The following is an 18743-nucleotide window of genomic DNA, read 5'->3' on the forward strand; positions in this document are numbered from 1 at the left end:
TCGCACACAGCCGTTACATTTCCACTGTCTCTATTCCTAATGCTGTACTCCACTTCTTGTGACCATACATATAAACTTGTAGTTGACATTCGTTATTGTTCGGCTTCAGCTTCAGGTGTACAGTGCAGTGATCCGGCATCTACACCATCCCTGTGGTCGTCTCCCTAACGAGACAAGTGTCCATCGGATACCCTACAAAATTCCTACAACATCATTGATTACATTCCCCAAATCGACTTTCATATCCCCGTGGCAATCTTGTAGCCACCGACTGTGCTTTCTAATCCCCTCACCTTCCCGCTTATCCCCACCCTCCCTCCCATCTAGCAACCCTCAGTTTTTCCTCTGTCTCTGAGACTGTTTCTGATTAGTTCATTCATTTATTCTTTTCTTTAGATTCCACATAGGTGAGATCATATGGTATTTGTCTTTCTCTGTCTGACTTATTTCACTTAACATAATGTTCTCTAGGTCCATCCATGTTGTTGCAAATAGTAAGATTTCATTCTTCTTTATGGCTGCGTAATACTCCATTGTATAAATGTACCACAGTTTCTTAATCCATTCATCTACCAATGGGCATTTCGGTTGTTTCCATGTCTTGGCTATTGTGTATAGTGCTGCAATAAACATAGGGGTGCATAAATTTTATTGAATTAAGAGTGTTGGATTTCTCCAGATAGATACCTAGGAGTTGAATTGCTGGGTCATAAGGTAGTTAGTTCCATTTTCAGATTTTTGAGATTCCTCCACACTATTTTCCATAGTGGCTGCATCAATCTGCAATCCCACCAACAGTGCACAAGGGTTCCCTTTTCTCCACATCCGCGCCAGCACTTGTTTGTTGATTTATTGGTGATAGCCATTCTGACTGGGGTGCGGTGGTATCTCATTGTGGTTTTTATTTGCATTTCTCTAATGATTAGTGAAGCTGACCGTTTTTTCATGTCTGTTTGCCATCTGTATGTCCTCTTTAGAAAAATGTCTCTTCATGTCCTCTGCCCATTTTTTAATTGGGTTGTTTGTTTTTTTGGAGTTGAGTGAGTTTTTTATAAATTTGGGATATTAACCCCTTATCAGATACATCATTGGCAAATATCTTCTCCCATTCAGTAGGATCCCTTTTTGTTTTATTGATGGTTTTCTTTGCTGTGAAAAAAACTTTAGTTTGATGTAATCCCACATGTTTATTTTTTCTCTTACTTCCCTTGCCCGACAGGATATATCAGTAAAAATCTTACTCTGGGTAATGTTTGTAAAGTTTCTTCCTATATTTTCTTCTAGGAATTTTATGGTTTCAGATCTTACATTTAAGTCTTCAATCCATTTTGAATTTATTCTTGTATATTGTGTAAGGAGGTGGTCCAGCTTCATTTTTTTGCGTGTGTCTGTCCAGGTTTCCCAGCACCATTTATTGAATAGACTTGTCTTTAACCCAACGTAAATTCTTGAGGAGCCCACTTTTCTAAGTGTGCTTCATTATAGGGCAGGTGTGGGGACAGACCTGGCAACTGAATACCTGGGTCAGAGGTTGGGGGACCTGAGATGGGCATACTAAGGCCGAGGGATGAGCGGGGCTGTATCAGGCAGGCTGGACAGGCCCCAGTCTTGAGTCCACTCAGCAGATATGGACCCTAAGCGCAGCAGAGACCCGGGAAGCCCCACTGGTGAGTCCCTACCTTGAGGGCCTCCTCGGGGTGGGAACTGGAGGGATGCCACAGACGTGGACACCCAGCCTGGCATTGCCATGTGCACTCACATCAGCAGGCCTTGATGGTGGAGCTTGAGACAGGGTCCAGACAGATCCCCTGAGCAAGCTGAGGTCCCTGAGAGGAAGGGTGGAGAAGGGAGAATAAGCCCCGGAGATCTGGGCCCCAGAGCAATTAGGTGCCTTACTCAGAACCACTCCAAGGACTTAGAGGAGACCTGGAGAGAAGTCTGCCTGGGAAGAGAAGCTGTTGGGACTGGTGCCATATGGGAAGGCTTCCTGGAGGAGGAGTGGGCCAGAGACATAGGGATTGGTGGCCAGGGGCAGTAGTGAGTCCCAGGGAGTTGAATACAGACAAAACATCCCGAGGCTGGCTTCCAGCAAAATCTTCCTACAGAATAGGGGTTTCCCTCACAGGGATGAACAACCTGTCTCTGTGGGTATGGGTACAGAATCTGGGCAACCCCTTAGGGACTCTATAATGCAGATCATCCGATCCTTAGGATGGAGGCATTCGTGCCTGGGTCTCCATTTCCACATCCTTAAATTGGGAAGAATAGTAACATCTACCTCCCAGGTGGTCAAGAGGATGAAATAATATATAATGCTTAGAACAGTGCCTGGCAAGGAGTAGGGCACAGTTAACCTTTTTAAATGAGAGAACTGGGACCCAGCCTTGTCTGAGAGTGTGAACCCTGCCCCCACCCCACTGTGTGAACTTTGCCATGACACTTGGTGCCGACTTCACCTCTCTGGGCCACCTTGTCTTCGTCTGTAGCAGGGGGTGACAGTTTGCATTCTCAGGGCTTATGACAAGCCCAACTAGGTGAAGGCTGACCCCAAAGGCTGAGCCTGAAAGGGGGGTTTTCAGAATTGGCATCTGGAGTGGTGGGGGAGTAGGAGGTGGCCTGAAGGCATCTTATTTTGCAAATGTGATAGATTATTGATTTTTTCAGTCCTTTTCAGGAGCTCAGCAGGGGAGCCAAGAAGTAAACGGGAGGTCTCCAGATCTGCCAGCAGACAGCCATGGGTGGGGTCAGGTGGAGGAGTGAGGGGGCACTCTGGGGCAGCAGGGAGGTGCAGGGGAGGGCGCTCCCTGCAGGGAGAGTACAAGAGCAGAGATCTGGCATGGTGGCGGTCCAGGGCACCTTGGGGAAACAGCCAGCAGCTCTGGATGGTGGAAAGGTGGGCCTCGAAGGCCAGGGAGGGTGTGGGATGGCTCTCTGCACCCATGTGCACGGCTCACCCTCTGCCTTGTTTCCCCAGGACATGCGGAAGCACGTGACCATGACCCTGCTGGACACAGAGCAGTCATATGTGGAGTCACTGCGTACCCTCATGCAGGTGAGGCTCGCAGCTGGCCTGGGCCCCTGAGAGGGGTGGTTCTGCGTATGGGAGGCTGTTACACATGTGCTAACAAACCCATTTTGTGGACAGAGTGCTAAGGTAGGAAGCTTCCTCCAGGGCAAGAGAGAATACACAGGGGCCATAGTGAGGCCAGACCAGGCTACCCTAGAGCAGGTGCCCCCGCCTCACCCATTGTCCTTCCAACTCCCCAACGCCGCCCTGGGTCTGAGCTTGGATTGTGAAGCCCCCTCTGGTGTAACCCCCTCCATTTTAATCATGAACTCGGAAAATATTTGTTGAATGGGATGAATGTTGGGCATCTGCATGCCAGGCCCAGTTCCAGGGATGAATAAGAGAGACCAGCCCCTGCCACAGGAGCTCTCCGTGCTGTTGGGGCCTGAGTGAGGCAATGGGCACTCTGTGTGTCAGGGGTCAGGTAGTTTTCTTGCAGGAGGTGCTGGCTTCCTCCTGACCTGTCTTCTCAGCAGCAGGAATAGCATGGGCGACGTCCAGTAAGGAGAGGCCTGGCAGTCCATGTGGCTGGCACAGAACACGGGGTTGCTCCTACAGGGATGTCGGAGAGCCAGCAGGGGCCACAGGGTAGGAGCCTTGACGCTCAGGAGGAGGGCCCTGAGGGGTCATTGAGGGCTTTGTGCAGAGGTGGTGTGTAGCCTGACTCCTGTTTTACAGAGTCTGACTGCTGGGAAGGGAAGTACTGTGTTTCCCTGAAAATAAGGCCTAGCCGGACAATCAGCTCTAATGCATCTTTTGGAGCAAAAATGAATAGAAGTCCCAGTCTTATTTTACTATAATATAAGATCCGGTCTTATATAATATAATAAAATACAATATAAGACCAGGTCTTATATTCATTTTTGCTCCAAAAGACGCATTAGAGCTGATGGTCTGGCTAGGTCTTATTTTCAGGGAAACGCGGTAGCAGAAGAGAGGCTAAGGCCACTGAGGTCAGGTGACCGAGCGGCCAGGAACAGGGCAGAGGCTGCCAGGAGGGAGAGCTGGGAATAGACAGGAGGTGAACGGGCAGGCCACACATGGTAACTGGTTGGCTGTGGGGAGTGAAGTGGGGTTAGCCCAGGATGATACCTGGGCTCCTGGCCTGGGTGACTGAGGCACGAGAGGAAACCCCACCTGGGAAAGGTGGGGCAAGATGATGAGTTTGGGTTCCAATGTGTGGGTCTGGGAAAGCTCAGGAGCCGGGATGCGGGTCTGGGGCCCCGGATGGAGAGCATGCATCTGAGCTGAAGTGGGGCTTGCCACTCGCAGATGAGGACAAGTTTGCTCAAGTCACCTGGACAGAGTGAGAGCAAAGGATAAAAGGCAGGGCCCCGGGAACATCCAGAGTGTTCATTCCTTCACTCCACAGATCCGCAGCGGGGCCCCCTCTTCGTGCCAAACAGCATTCTCTAGAGATTTCAGCATGAGGGATGAGGTCCTGTCTCCCAGGGGTCACATTCTGTGACAGACTGACAGTTACCAGTCAGACAGACCATATGTGACGACAAATGATGATGCAAAAGTGCACGGAGCGTACGTGCTTAACAAGAGTATTGAGCAGCCTTAAAAAGGAAGGGGATTCTGACGCAGGCTACAACATAGGTGACCTTGAGGACATTATGCTAAATGAAATAAGCTGGTCACAAAAGGACAAATACTGTACGAAGTTCAGACAATAAAGTTTGCAACCTCATCCTAGAAAAAGTGCTACCTACCTCATTGCTGAATATCACTACGGTCACCTTTGAAGTACTCCCCTTGGGAAGCTATGCACTGACGCCAGCACCTAGTCCACCCTTCAAAAAAGTTTTGGAACTCTTTTTCTGGAATGGCCATCAGAGCTGTCATCGTATTACCCTTGATGTCCTGAATGTCATCAAAATGACTTCCTTTCAATATTTCCTTTATCTTCGAGTAAAGAAAGACGTCACTGGGGGCCACATCTAGTGAGTAGGGAGGGTGTTCCAATACAGTTATTTGTTTACTGGCTAAAAACTCCCTCACAGACAGTGCCGTGGGAGCTGGTGCATTGTCGTGATGCAAGAGCCAGGAATTGTTGGCGAACAGTTCAGGTTGTCTAACCTTTTCACTCAGCCTTTTCAGCACTTCCAAAGAGTAAACTTGGTTAAGTGTTTGTCCAGTTGGTACAAATTCATAACGAAAAATCCCTCTGATATCAAAAAAAAGGTTAGCAACATTGTTGCAACAAGTTCGCAAACTTAATTGTCAGACCTGGTATGATTCCACTTACGTGAGGTACCTAGAGTAGGTACCTCTGCCCAAATTCATAGAGACAGACAGTAGAATGGTGGTTGGGAGAGGGGAACGGGGAGTTAGTGTTTAATGGGTACTTAGTTATAGTTGAAGACAAAAACGTTCTGGAGATGGATGGTGGTGATGGTTCCACAGCAGTATGCATGTACTTAGTGTGAGTATATGGAAATGTACACTTAAAATTATTAAATGGCATATTTTATATGTATTTTACTGCAAAAAATTGCATTGCTTTTACGTATTTTTAAAACATGCATAGAGAACTAGGAACACAGAATGAGGGTTCTGGAGCTCGGGAGGGCTTCTCTGAGGTTGAGGTGTTTGGCTGAGACCTGAGTTGTGGGTAGGAGTCAAGCAGGGGGCGAGGCCAGAGGGAATTGCTCCAGGTCAAGGGTACAGCAGGAACAAAGGCGGGCGGCTGTAAGAAGCCTAGAGTAGTCAGGGATGGAGAGGTGGCCCATGAGGCTGCTGGGTAAGGAGTTGGCCTTTACTGTTAAGCATAGGAGGAATACAACCAGAATCCCATCCTTAAGAGGTGCCCTTGACTGCCAGGTGGGAATAGACGTGCAGGGGTCTGGGGGAGTCCTGTGTTGTCCCCTAGGTAGGAGTCAAGGCACGGGGGTCAGACAGTCCCAGGTTTGCGTCACTTGCCTCTCTGCTGGATGATGCTACCCTAATCACCTCACTCCTCTGGGCCTCACTGGGTTTTTTTTTCTGCAAAATGTGACTAACCATACCTGTGTCCCAGTGTGAAGATTAAAAGGTGATGAGGTTGTCCGTGCCTTGTGCAGGACCTGTGGGAAAAACTAAGGGAGGATGGTGCTGAGCAAGCCAAAGGGAGAATGTTGGGTGGGGAGGGTGGAGATGGGCTGGGCAGTGTCAGCTGACCCAGAGGACTGTATCTTGAGGCAGCCTTTTTGTGTCCGAATGACTGAGGACGGGCCCCCGGTCAGGACAATGGCTCTGGAGCCAGGCCACCAGGGTTCAAACTTGACTCTACCTCTTGACCAGCTCTGTGACCTGGAGCAAGTTACAGAGCCAGTCTCTGCCTCAGTTTCCTTGTCTGTAGAGTGTGAATAATAATAGTACCTGCTTCAAGCACAGACTACAGGAGAGAAGCATGTATAAATGTATAATTGAGTGTGCTGCCTGACAAGTCTGCACGCATGCATGTGCGAGTGTGTGTTTATAAAATCACATTCAATCCTTGTATTAACTTTGTGAGGTAGATATTATAATTCCCTTCTTTAGATGAGGAAATGAAAACTCAGGTTAAGAAACCTGTCCAGGGTCATCTATCTATTAAGTGGTGTCCTAGTCTATTTGGGCGGCTCTAAGAAAAATACCACAAACTGGGTGGCTTAAACAAATAGAAATTTATTGCTTATAGTTCTGGAGGCTGGGAAGTCCAAGATCAAGGTGCTGGCAGATTCGACGTCTGGTGAAGACCCACTTCCTGGTTCATAGACTTTTCACTGTATCTTCACATGGCAGAAGAGCAGAGGGAGCTTTCTGGGGCCTTTTTCATAAGGGCACTAATCCCATTCACGAGGGCTCTATCCTCATTACCTACTCACTTCCCAAAGCCCCAGCTCCAAATAACACTATGTCAGGGTTTTGGTTTCAACATATGAATTTGGGGGGAACACAACAAACACTCAGTGTATAGCAAGTGGTAATGGTAAAACCAGACATTACTGAGTACTTAATATATATACTTCACATAAATTAATTCATAATTAGCCTCACCGTAACTCCCATTTTACAGATGATGAAACTGAGACACAGAGAAGTAAAGCAACTTGTTTAAGGTCACAGAACCAGGAAGTGCCACAGCCTGGGTTGAATCTCTGTCAGTATGACTCTAGGGTGCTTTCTCTCACCCACTGGTCTCCACTGCCTGAAGGATAGGTGGTATTCAAACTGAGATTGGATTCCACAGCCCTGGTGTTCCCTCAAAGTGAACACTGCCACCCGCATTGATTGGTATTGTTCCTGCAGGCCAGGAGTTTAAAATAAAGAAAGAAGTTAAATACCAGGATTAACACCGGAAGGAGGTGGGATTTGAGCCCAGGTCCGAAGGCTACGCCCTTTCCTCAGTGTCACCCTCACCTTTTGAGTCTTTCTTCAATGCCCAAATTCGCAGCTAACCAAACCCCCTTCGCCTAGCACTCCTAGCCCTGTCTGTTTCCCACAGCACCTACTACCTTCTAACATACTATATAATAATTTCATTATTTATGGTGCCTATTTTCTGCCTCCCTCCACAAGCACAGGGACTTCTGTCTGCCCACCGATGCAGCTCCATGCTTAGAAAGCCAGACACACAGTAATTGCTCAGAGAGTATGTGGTGAGTGAATGCAGGTGTCGGCTCCTAGCTGGGTCTGTATAGGGTTCTCAGTCTCTGTTTATTCTTTCCTTCCACTGTGTGCCTGTTTCCATGTGGGGCGCTGGGACCCGGAGATGAGCGGTTTAGCTCCTGCTCCTGTGGGGCCAGGGACCCTAGCACAGATAAGGCACTGGCTCAGACTGGCCTACGCACGAGACAGGAAGGCTGCCTGCCGCCTGTCTCCTCACCATCAACCCCTGGCCTTTTTAGAATCCCCAACCAGGCAGAGAATTCTGTTGAGCTTTACTTTCTGAAGCTTGTCTTACAAAACAAGCCACATTTTAAAAATGTTAATATACATTTTTTTACAATATTGCATATACTTTTTCAAATCGTTTTCTTTGGCCTGTAGTTACAGTTTGGGCCAGTAGAGGGCGGCCTCTCCATGAGCACACTCGCCGCGGAGCAGGGCTATTATTCATGCCCAGGAAACACCGTTGAATGTAGACATGAGGTGAAAAACAGGGTTTTTAGTCCCAGAGTGACTAGCAGATCTGAAAACTGTTTTTTCAGATAGTGTCACTAACAGCCTCCAGTAACTATCCATATGGCCTCCCATGCCCTCTCTCTGCTTTATTTTCCCCATAGCAGTTACCACTTTTTCATTTACCACGTGATTTCCACAAGTAATCAACTCTAGACACGTTCCTCACATATTAACATCTCTGAAATCAGCATTCAGCCTATAATTGAATGCATAGCATCCTTTAATTGGCAACAGATTTTTTTCTTATAAATAAAAATAATGGTACATCTTAGACTTGATGAAAAGAGGTTTATTTTTTATTTTATTTGTGTGTTGTATCTGACTAGATTGTAAGCTCTTTCAGGGCAGGGATTTTAGTCTTCCTTGTTCACTGCTGTTACCTAGTTCTTGAACGATGCCTGGCACATAGTAAGTGCTGAATAAAATATTTGCTGACTTAGTGTGTGTAGGTGTTCCAGGAAACCAAGTCTTCTTGCTTTCTTCTCACTCCAAGCTCTGTTTGTTCATACATCCAACAAATCTTTCCTGAGCCCCCTCAGACCTATTTTGCCCATTGAGGGACCCAGGGATAGGTCTTCCCATCTCCCTCGTAGAGCTCTGAGTCTAATGAGGGAGATACATGAGGCAGGGCCACTGGGCTGCAGGCCTGGGTGACTGTGTGTGCACCTGTGCCAGTGGGTTGAGGTGCCATGTCTAAGGGGACTTACACTGACCCCATGGGTCCCCCCAGGGCTACATGCAGCCGCTGAAGCAGCCAGAGAACTCCTTGCTGTGTGACCCGTCATTGGTGGACGAGATTTTTGACCAGATCCCGGAGCTCCTGGAGCACCATGAGCAGTTCCTGGAGCAGGTCCGGCACTGTGTGCAGACCTGGCACGCCCAGCAGAAGGTGGGAGACCTGCTCATCCAGTCGGTGAGTGGCCCTGCTGCCCATGGCTACAGCCCCCCCCCCAAGCTCCAACCACTTCTGGAAGGAGCTGGCTGCCTCCATGGACCCCTCACCCCACTCCACCAGGACACTGACTCTGATCCCATATTTAACCCCAGAATTTGACCAGACCCTGACACCTCAGACCCTGGGTTGACCTGAACCTGGACACTGCCCAACCCCAGAGCTTGGCTGGACACTGGTGTAGACCTTAACCCCAACCAGACAGTGGCCTGATCCTGGACCCAAGTCCAGTTGCTGGCAATGACCTACCCTAGTCCTGCCCCTGAGCTGGTGCTGAGGCTGACCCAGACCTCAGTGGGATACCAGCACATATTCTCAACTCCTGCCTGCCTAGCTCTTTTCTCTATCAGGTATTTTAACAAGAAGGCTAAATATCTGGCACTTATTACGTGCTAGGCATTAGTCTGCATACATTATATGTATCAACAACTCTAGGAGGAAGGTGTGATTATTACCCTGAGTGTAAAGTTGATGACTCTGTGGCACAGAGAGATAAAATAACCTGGTCAAGGTCACAGCCAGTAAGTGGTGGAGGATTCAACTCCCAGAAACCTGGTTCCAGTGCCCAGGCTGTGCCCATTCTGTATACCCCTTCACCGCAGGCGAGCCCTCCGCCTCTGAGGTTTTCAAGACCCTACAATAGTGACTGGGACCTTCGAAAACCGATTGGCTTCAAAATTCAAAAAGAACTGCAAAAGCAAAACTAATAAACATTTAATTAAATGTGTGTTTGTAAAATATAACATGCCATTTTCTTTAATTGTTAAATTTAGTATTCATTTATAAGAATTTAATTACATTTGAAAAAGTTGAAGTTACATTGTGTTATTTTTGCCAGAATTGCCAAGAATGCATGGTGATGACGGATAAATTATAGCCAAATGCAAGCTAAATGGTTACTCAGAGCCAAATAATTTCAAAAAGCAAAATTGCAAAACTCCTTCCCAAAAATATACTAGCGGGGGAAAAAAGAAATCTTATCTATTTTTAATGGGATGTGGGTGTGTTTTCATGTCTTTGTGATGCTGTGAATGGGCCTTAGGCCTAAGAAGGCCTTAGAAGGAAACTGATGTGATGAGAACCTTGGGCTGGTGGTGATGGGACCCCAGCTTAGTGCTGACATCTCTAGCCCTTCACTATCTTCAGTGTCACTCAGATTTTGATGCTGACCATGGGCTATAACAGATGCCCTGGCCCCCAGGGAAGGGTCAGCATAGGACGCGCTGTCCCAGGATGGGGGAAGTTGGTGGGGGCTACCTTCCTCCCCGAGCTGCTTCATATTATGCGCTGCAGCACACTTGGGGGCAGGGAGGGAGGATAATTGGCTCCTTAGAGGCACAGGCGCTTGGAGGCCCAGGGCCAGGTGGGGGGGGTGACCAGAAATACCACCACAGGTCACCTAGTCCATCCGTGGTGCAGCTGAGACAGGAATTAGGATGGCCCAACCCCCAGCCAGGGCTTCTGACCAAGAACCTCCATATTTAGCCCAGTCATCAGCTGGTCAGTAGGTATTAGCCACCAGCTGTGTGCCCTGCCCCAAGCGGGGCTTGACTGGGCGGGATACGGACATCTATGTCCTTGGAGAGGGAAGATTTGTCCTGGGGCCAGAGGCCAGAGGCCAGGTGTATTTCCAGTCAGAGCCCTAGTCAGGGCTGGGCGTGCTTCCTGAAAGGGGCAGAACTCTAGAGCCTGGGCCTGAAGGTGGGTGAGAGTTAGATGTGGGGAGGGCATTCCTGGTAGAGGGAATTACATGGGCAGAGGCCGAGCAGCTGGAATGAGTCTCTGTCACTCAGAGGACCTGGCTGGCTGGACGTGGTGCTGTTGGAGACCAGGGGATGGAAATGCCCATTTGGAAGTGAGAAAACCTGGCGTGAGCTCACAGGACACATCCAGGCACATGGACAGACATGCCCGCGTGTGCGCACACACACATGGATAAGATGCATGTGTGTGTATATCTGCACGTGCACACATCTAATCACTCAGTCACACATACAACATGTGCACACGACACAGTCTCGAGAACATGCCTGATCTCTCAGAAACTACATCATTTCTAGGTGGAGGAAAAGGATGTTGGCTCATGAATTAATGGAAACCAGGACAGGGTGAGGTGGGGTAAGGGACCCCTTGAGAGTCCCAACCTGTCTCTTCACCCACAGTTCTCCAAGGATGTCCTGGTCAACATTTATTCTGCCTATATTGATAACTTTCTCAACGCAAAGGACGCCGTGCGTGTGGCTAAGGAGGCGCGGCCTGCCTTTCTCAAGTTCCTGGAGGTACTGTGGGCCAGGGCGGGGGCTGGTGGCCCCCTCACCGTGGGCCAGCCTTGGGGTCCCCAGGAGCTCCCACCCCGCTCTAGCCAGTGGGTTAGCCTCTGCCCTCAGGCTGAGCTGGAGCTTCCTGTGAGCCGGTCCCTGCACATTCGCTTCTTTGCGTGTCTTTCCTCACACGCTGCCCTGCTGCCCTGTTTGGATTTCAGCAAAGCATGCGTGAGAACAAGGAGAAGCAGGCACTCTCCGACCTCATGATCAAGCCTGTACAGCGGATCCCACGCTATGAGCTTCTGGTGAAGGTGGGCATGGGGCTGAGTGGGCAGGTGGGCACGGCCTGGAGGCGCGTGGGGATGCGGCGGGCTCTGCGCTGGGTCCGCAGGGGTCAGGCAGAAAAGGAAGTCCTCTCTGGCTCCAGAGTCAGCGGGAGGCTCCAGGGCCTGGCGAGGGCAGCTAAGCAGGCCGGTCTGGTCCTGATTCCCACCCAGGACCTCCTGAAGCACACGCCTGAGGACCACCCGGACCACCCACTCCTGCTGGACGCACAGCGAAACATCAAGCAGGTGGCTGAACGCATCAACAAGGGCGTGCGGAGTGCCGAGGAGGCCGAGCGGCACGCCCGAGTGCTGCAGGAGGTCGAGGCTCACATCGAGGGCATGGACGACGTGCGTGCAGCCCCGCTCTGCCTAACCCCACACACCCCTGTGTCCATCTGTGGGCACTTGGACTTGTGGCCGTGTCCACACCCACACCGGTGTCCCCAAGTGTGTTTGCATTGTGGTGTTTTCCACATCCGTCTCTAGCCATGTGACCCGTGGCCTGACAGCATCGGGACGGGGGAGGGCATGTTGCTTCCACTGGCCTGGCCCATGGAGTGGGGCCAACGGGTCACCAGCGTCTGGGGAGGGGGTGACAATTAATAACTAGCCTTCAAGATGCCTCGTCCCTCCTGCCCCACAGCTCCAGGCCCCTATGCGGCGGTTCCTGAGGCAGGAGATGGTCACTGAAGTGGTAAGAAGTGCCCTGTGTTGTCTATTTGTTCCCACTCCCCCCCCAACTTTGTCCACACTTCTGCTCATACCTGCTGCCCACGGCTCTCCCTGCTCTTCCACTCCAACAGGAGCCCTGGGTCGAGTCCCAACTCTGCCTCTGCCTCTGGGCAGCTGGGGGAGAGCCCTCACCCCTCCCTGGGCCTGGCTGTCCCCTTGGGCACTGTGGGCAGGAGGGTGGGCGTCTGGGCCTGAATTCTGCCTCGGGTCCCACAGAAGGCAGTTGGCGGCAAAAAGGACCGGTCCCTCTTCCTGTTCACGGACCTCATCGTCTGCACCACCCTGAAGCGGAAATCAGGTTCCCTGCGGCGCAGCTCCATGAGCCTGTGAGTGGCGGAGGCCTGGCAAGGGGGGTCTCAGGAAGTGGGGAGTAGTTTTCCCTCCGTGGGTCCCACTTCCCTGCCCTGGCCAGAGTTCCCCTTGGCTCCCCACAGGTACACGGCAGCCAGCGTCATTGACACGGCCAGCAAATATAAGCTGCTGTGGAAGCTGCCACTGGAAGACGCGGACATCATCAAAGGTGGGCCTGACTGAGACCCGCCCGGGGTTCTGTGTGTTGGGGTTTTCCTCTGAGAAGCCCTCGAGGGTTTGAGCTGGGGCCAGGTTGGCTGCCTATCCATGTCCTTTTCTGCTTTGGGGCCTCACTTTCCTGTCCAGCACAAGGGGTTGGTTGGTACGCACAGAACCAGTCCAGGACCTCTCCATGCAGACCACTCTCTGACTAGGCAGGGACCTCACCTCGCTGGCAGCTGGGTCAGGCTGGGCTGGTACCGGGGGTACCACGTGCCGTAAGCAGCCATTGATTCTGCGCAAACTCATTTAAGCTCCTCGTGGTAGAGGATGGTGCACTGTTTGGGTTGAGCAGTTTTGTGCATAGGGAATGGAGACTCACTCAAGGCAGTTCAAGCAAAAGGCTGGTTGGGAAAATCTGTGCTGTTTGGGGCTGAGCCTGGCAGAAGTTGATGCCGCTTCAAAGACCCGCTCATTCCTGCTGCTGTGTGTGTGTTTACGTGCGTTTCTCTCTCTGTCTCTTTCTCTCTCTCCCCCTCTTCTCTCTCTTTCCTCCTTCCCTCCGACTCTTGGCCTGTTTTCCTCACCGCTCACCTGTCCCATAACTACCATGATCCGTCATGCCCTTTTCTACATCTCAGCCTTTACGCCTTCGCTCTGGGCCCTATAGCTGCTCCAGGACCCACCGTTCACCTTCTTGAGTAGGGTGGCTGGTCTGGAATGGTAGTGTGGGCACCTGTGGGTGGCAGGCAGTTCAGGCCCAGACTCTGTCCCTAAGCTCACCTGGGGTGGTCCTCAAGGTGAAGGACCCCTCCGTGAACCCAGGCCTGCCCCACGTGGGCTCCTGTGTAGGAATACAAGCTGATTATTGGCCCAATCATCTCTTCTCGCTAAAGAACAGGATAGTCAATAAAATGACCGTCTTAGGTCAGGTGTCCAGTCCAGTCCAGCACCAATCAGCTAAGGCCAGGTGTGGGGCAGGGTCATACAGAGGGAAATGTGGCTGCCCAGGTGGTGGGAGCTGTGGGGAACTGTTTCCCTCCCCAGCCCCGGCTTGTCTAGTACACTGCTGCTATCTGTGCTGCCCGTTTGTGGGCTGTTGGTCCAGGGTGTGCACCCCTAGCAGGCAGTACCGGGGTGGGGGATGCTAAGCTGACCTGTAGGGCCAGCTCCTTGGAAGTGGTCAGGTACAGGGCAGGACCAGAGAAATCCAGGGCATCAGCTCATTGCTTCCTCCTTTGTGGAAGAGCTGAGTCCTGTAATCAGCAAATTTGACTGCCCAAGGCTCTGCCTGCCCAGCCAACACCTCATGGGGGCACCACTGCAGCCGGCCAGTTTGTCAGCTGGCGCCTGCGTAACCTACAGAGCCGTCTGCTGTTTATTCTGTGCTCTTCCAGGGAGTTCTCCAAAGGCCAAATACCCTGTGCTCTGTAGCTCTGGATTTAGGCCCAGTCCCCTGCCCTTAGGCCTGGGGTTTCTCTGCGAGCTGCCTACTAGTTTTGTTCCCGGGCACTTGGGGTTTACAGGCTCTGTTTGTCAGACTGCTTCCCGCACCCAGCTGCAAGTTGTGCGGTGAGGGGAGGAGTGTCTGTCCAAGCTTGACCTTGTCTGTCTTTGGCTCTGTCCATGGCCTTCCTGTATCCCCACCAGGGGCGTCCCAAGTCACCAATCGGGAGAACATTCAGAAGGCCATCAGCCGCCTAGACGAGGACCTGACCACCCTGTGCCAGATGAGCAAGCTCTCTGAGAGCCTTGGTTTCCCCCACCAGGTCTGCGCCTTCTGCCTGAGGCCGGGGGGATAGGGGGTGGGGGTTCCCTGAGCTGGTCTGAGGGAGAGGACATCCCTGTCACTTATCTAAGGGGGCACCTGCAGCCTTACCCCTTCTGAGGGAAGTAAGGTGTTCCAAGCCTGAGAAGGGGGACACAGTTCCATCTCCAGCTGAGGGCGTGGAGAGGGCCCATCCTATCTGGGGGAATCCAGTCTACCTTTTGGCCTAAGAGGGGAGACACAGTCCCACTTTCCATCTGGAAGTCCCCATGTTCATCTCCGGGGCAGGAGTAGGCTGTGGGACGGTGCTAGGGCCTGAGCCTGGGCCTCTGCCCCACAGAGCCTGGACGATGTGCTGCGGGACCTCTCGGCCGCCATGCACCGGGACCTGTCAGAGAAGCAGGCGCTGTGCTATGCGCTTTCCTTCCCTCCTACTAAGCTGGAGCTGTGCACTACGAGGCCTGAGGGCACTGACTCCTTCATCTTCGAGTTTCCCCACCCTGACGCCCGCCTTGGCTTTGAGCAGGCCTTCGATGAGGCCAAAAGGAAGCTGGGTAAGCCAGGGCCCAGGCCAGCACCCTCCTGCAGAGCCTCCAGGCGGTGGGCAGTGGGCAGCACCCTGAGGCTGTCTGAGACGTCAGTAGCCATAAATTCTAGGACTGCCATGTCCTGAGCTCCAGTCCCTGCTGGTGGGACGGTGGACTAAGACTTCTGCAGTAAAGCCTGGGACTTCCCCAGGGCCTCCCTGGCGGGGAGGGGATTCCATGGAGAGGGTCAGCTTTAATCAGGGGCCCCATCGTGGGATGGCCACCCCACACACACACACACACACATACTCAATCACTGAAAGGAGGCCTGGATCAGGGAAAGCTGTTGATCAAGGTCCATGGCTTAGAATATCTTTAGAGACCTCTGGGTCTACCTCCCACATGGTACAGATGGAAACTGGAGGCCGGAGACAAGCAGGTAAATGGGCAAGGTCAGGACCATGATGAGGTGGATGTTAAGTAGTGTCTGTCTGTCCATCTCCACTCTAGCATCCAACAAAAGCTGTCTAGACCCTGAGTTCCTGAAGGCCATCCCCATCATGAAAACACGCAGTGGCATGCAGGTGTGTACAGGTACCTGGGTCATGTGGGTGCACGTATTCAAAGCCAGCACCTGTTCACTTGTTCTGTTTTGTGTACATTATATACATGTCTTGAATATTATAACTGCTCCCTATGTCTTTGAGTGTACAGCTCTCTCTGTACCTGCACACGGACACTGCATGTGTCACATGCATGTGGGTATGTTTATGAACGTCTATATCCGTGCATGTGAGCAAAAGCTCTACAACTGATGGAAAGTGTCTAATTTATGTGCTTGTATGAGCGTATACCTATGAACAAAGGTTACTGTTTTCTTGTTTGTTGCATGCATATACATGATTATATTTGGGGTCTGTATATATGTACATGCACGAATGGATGATACCTATAAGACAGGCATGTGTGCCTTTGATGTGTAAAGACTGTCACGTGTGCTGTATGTGTACACATATGCAGAGGGGTGTGTCGGAAATCCACATGCTCGTATGGGCCTGCCTCCCCCTCCCTCTGTCCTGCTGGTGGGCCTGGAGAGCAATGGAGAGCTAGCAGCAATTCCTCCATTCACCTTCCCCTGTCCATTGGCACCTTTCACAGTTCTCTTGCGCGGCCCCGACCCTGAGCAGCTGCCCCGAACCCGCGCCGGAAGTGTGGGTGTGCAATAGCGATGGCTACGTGGGCCAGGTGTGCCTGCTGAGCCTCCGCGCCGAGCCAGATGTGGAGGCCTGTATCGCCGTGTGCTCTGCTCGCATCCTCTGCATTGGGGCGGTGCCTGGGCTGCAGCCGCGCTGCCATCGGTGAGGCCTGGCACGGTGGTGGATGGGGCTGCTGCACTGAGTCCCTACTTTCAACACTCTGAGGTGACCCCTATGTGGTTGTGGGCGTGTGCGTGTTCAGTGCATGTGGCAGGCCTTTAGGGCGTGTGTCCATGGGCCGGGGCCTGGTGGGCTTGCTGGTGAGTGGGGCCAAGCCTGGGCTCTTAGGGGCGCTCATCCCCATCCTCATTCCAGGGAGCGGCCTTCGTCGCTGCAGAACCCCCAGGAGTCGGCACCTGAAACCACTGGGCCAGAAATGGATGTCGAGGCCTCGGAGGAAGAAGCAACGACGCTGGCAGAGCCGGGACCCCAGGCCTGCCTGCACATCTCCATTGCCAGCTCCGGCCTCGAGATGGCGCCAGGCCCCACGGAGAGCGACCCCCGCCCGGAACTGGTGCCCTTTGACAGCGACTCAGACGATGAGTCTTCACCTAGCCCGTCAGGGACCCTGCAGAGCCAGGCCAGCCGATCCACCATCTCCTCTAGCTTTGGCAGTGAGTCCAACTTGGGGCCATCAGGCAGTGTGCACTGCCCAGATGAGAGGACAGCCCCGTGGGTATTGATGGGTGAGGAGGGACCCATGTTAGCAAAGGCATGGAATCAAGTTCAGGACATTAGCACACAGAGCAGAGTGGTGGGAGCCAGCAAAGTGGGCAGGGGGGTGACACCAAGGATCCAGGACAGGCAGGCCAGGTCCTGAAGACCCTGGAATGACTGCCGAGTGAAGGAAGATGGAGTAGGGGGTGGAGTGGTTGGTCTCTCTGTCCATAGTATTCGTGGTGGGTTGGAGGGGGCCATGCTAGGACTAGGAACCTGTAGCTCTAAGTGGTCAGTGAGCAGGGTAGTACTAGGCAGGAATCTGTAGCACTAAGCGGTCAGTGAGCAGGGTAGTACTAGGCAGGAATCTGTAGCACTAAGCGATCAGTGAGCAGGGTAGTACTCAGCAGGAATCTGTAGCACTAAGCGGTCAGTGAGCAGGGTAGCACTCAGCAGGAATCTGTAGCACTAAGCGGTCAGTTTAGCAGGCCTGAGCTGGTGCAGAGGTCTCACGGTAGGGAAAACAGCTGTGGAAAGCCCTTGGGAGGGACATGGCCAGAAGGGATGCATTGAGAGGAGACGGAGACCTAGGAAAATACCAGGGCACAGGCCTGGCAGAGGGGAATGGAGATAGACACCTTTGTCTCCCTCAGACGAGGAGACCCCAAGCTCCAAGGAAGCTACGGCAGAGACGACCAGTTCAGAGGAGGAGCAAGAGCCTGGCTTCCTACCACTGTCTGGCTCCTTTGGGCCTGGAGGTCCCTGCGGCACCAGCCCAATGGATGGGAGAGCCCTCCGCCGCTCCAGCCGTGGCTCCTTCACCCGGGGCAGCCTCGAGGACCTACTGAGTGTTGACCCTGAGGCCTATCAGAGCTCCGTGTGGCTGGGCACTGAGGACGGCTGGTAGGGATGGGAGGGCCAGGGGCACAGTGCCAGAGCCCTGAGCTCCCTGCTTTGGAAATCAGATGGTAGCCTGGAGCAGAAGCGGGAGGGTCTTTGGGTCAGACCCCAGGGGAACTGCCAGCCAGGGCTGCCAGTGGGTCTGAAACCCATAGGGAGGCTAATGGATGACCTCAGTAGCTTGGGCAGGCACCGGGCGTGGAGGAGGTGGTGGGGGAGGTGGGAAAGGGGGGGATGCCTTCAGGACTGCTGTGCCCCAGCGCGTGTCACAGGTGCACACCCCTGATCCGCAGTGTCCACGTGTACCAGTCCTCCGACAGCATCCGCGATCGCAGGAACAGCATGAAGCTCCAACACGCAGCCTCTGTGACCTGCATCCTGTAAGACGCCCCCTTCCGGTCCAGACCCTTCTCGGCTGCACATGCAGGCCTCTTTCTGTCCTCCCAGGTCCTTCTGCTCTACTGGCCCCTCCTTTCTGTGGAGGCTGGAGGCCAGAGGCCTGGCCCTAGGCTAGCTGTGCCTCTCCCATGCTGTGTCACCTTGGGCAAGTCACTGCCCTTTCCTAGACTTAGGGTCCTCCACCTGGAGAGGTGACTGTCGGAAACCATAGCCATCTGTCTGTGACTCCCT

The 18743-nt window shown here is 52.5% G+C and overlaps 1 protein-coding gene across 2 annotated transcripts in view; it reads left to right on the forward strand.

Moving 5' to 3' along the window:
- The window catches only part of ARHGEF17 (Rho guanine nucleotide exchange factor 17), a 56071-nt gene that overhangs the window by 33351 nt on the left and 3977 nt on the right, over positions 1-18743 (forward strand). For both annotated transcript variants that reach the window (XM_081064755.1, XM_081064756.1), the window contains exons 2-16: positions 2975-3052; positions 8952-9134; positions 11336-11452; positions 11656-11748; positions 11935-12111; positions 12407-12457; positions 12712-12821; positions 12930-13015; positions 14656-14774; positions 15114-15327; positions 15811-15884; positions 16459-16658; positions 16872-17170; positions 17867-18116; positions 18407-18493. In XM_081064755.1, the coding sequence (XP_080920881.1) occupies positions 2975-3052; positions 8952-9134; positions 11336-11452; positions 11656-11748; positions 11935-12111; positions 12407-12457; positions 12712-12821; positions 12930-13015; positions 14656-14774; positions 15114-15327; positions 15811-15884; positions 16459-16658; positions 16872-17170; positions 17867-18116; positions 18407-18493 (2138 nt within the window). The remainder of the gene's footprint in view (positions 1-2974; positions 3053-8951; positions 9135-11335; positions 11453-11655; positions 11749-11934; positions 12112-12406; positions 12458-12711; positions 12822-12929; positions 13016-14655; positions 14775-15113; positions 15328-15810; positions 15885-16458; positions 16659-16871; positions 17171-17866; positions 18117-18406; positions 18494-18743) is intronic.

This window comes from Rhinolophus hipposideros (assembly GCF_964194185.1).
Source record: "Rhinolophus hipposideros genome assembly, chromosome: 10".
NCBI classification, from domain to species: domain Eukaryota; kingdom Metazoa; phylum Chordata; class Mammalia; order Chiroptera; family Rhinolophidae; genus Rhinolophus; species Rhinolophus hipposideros.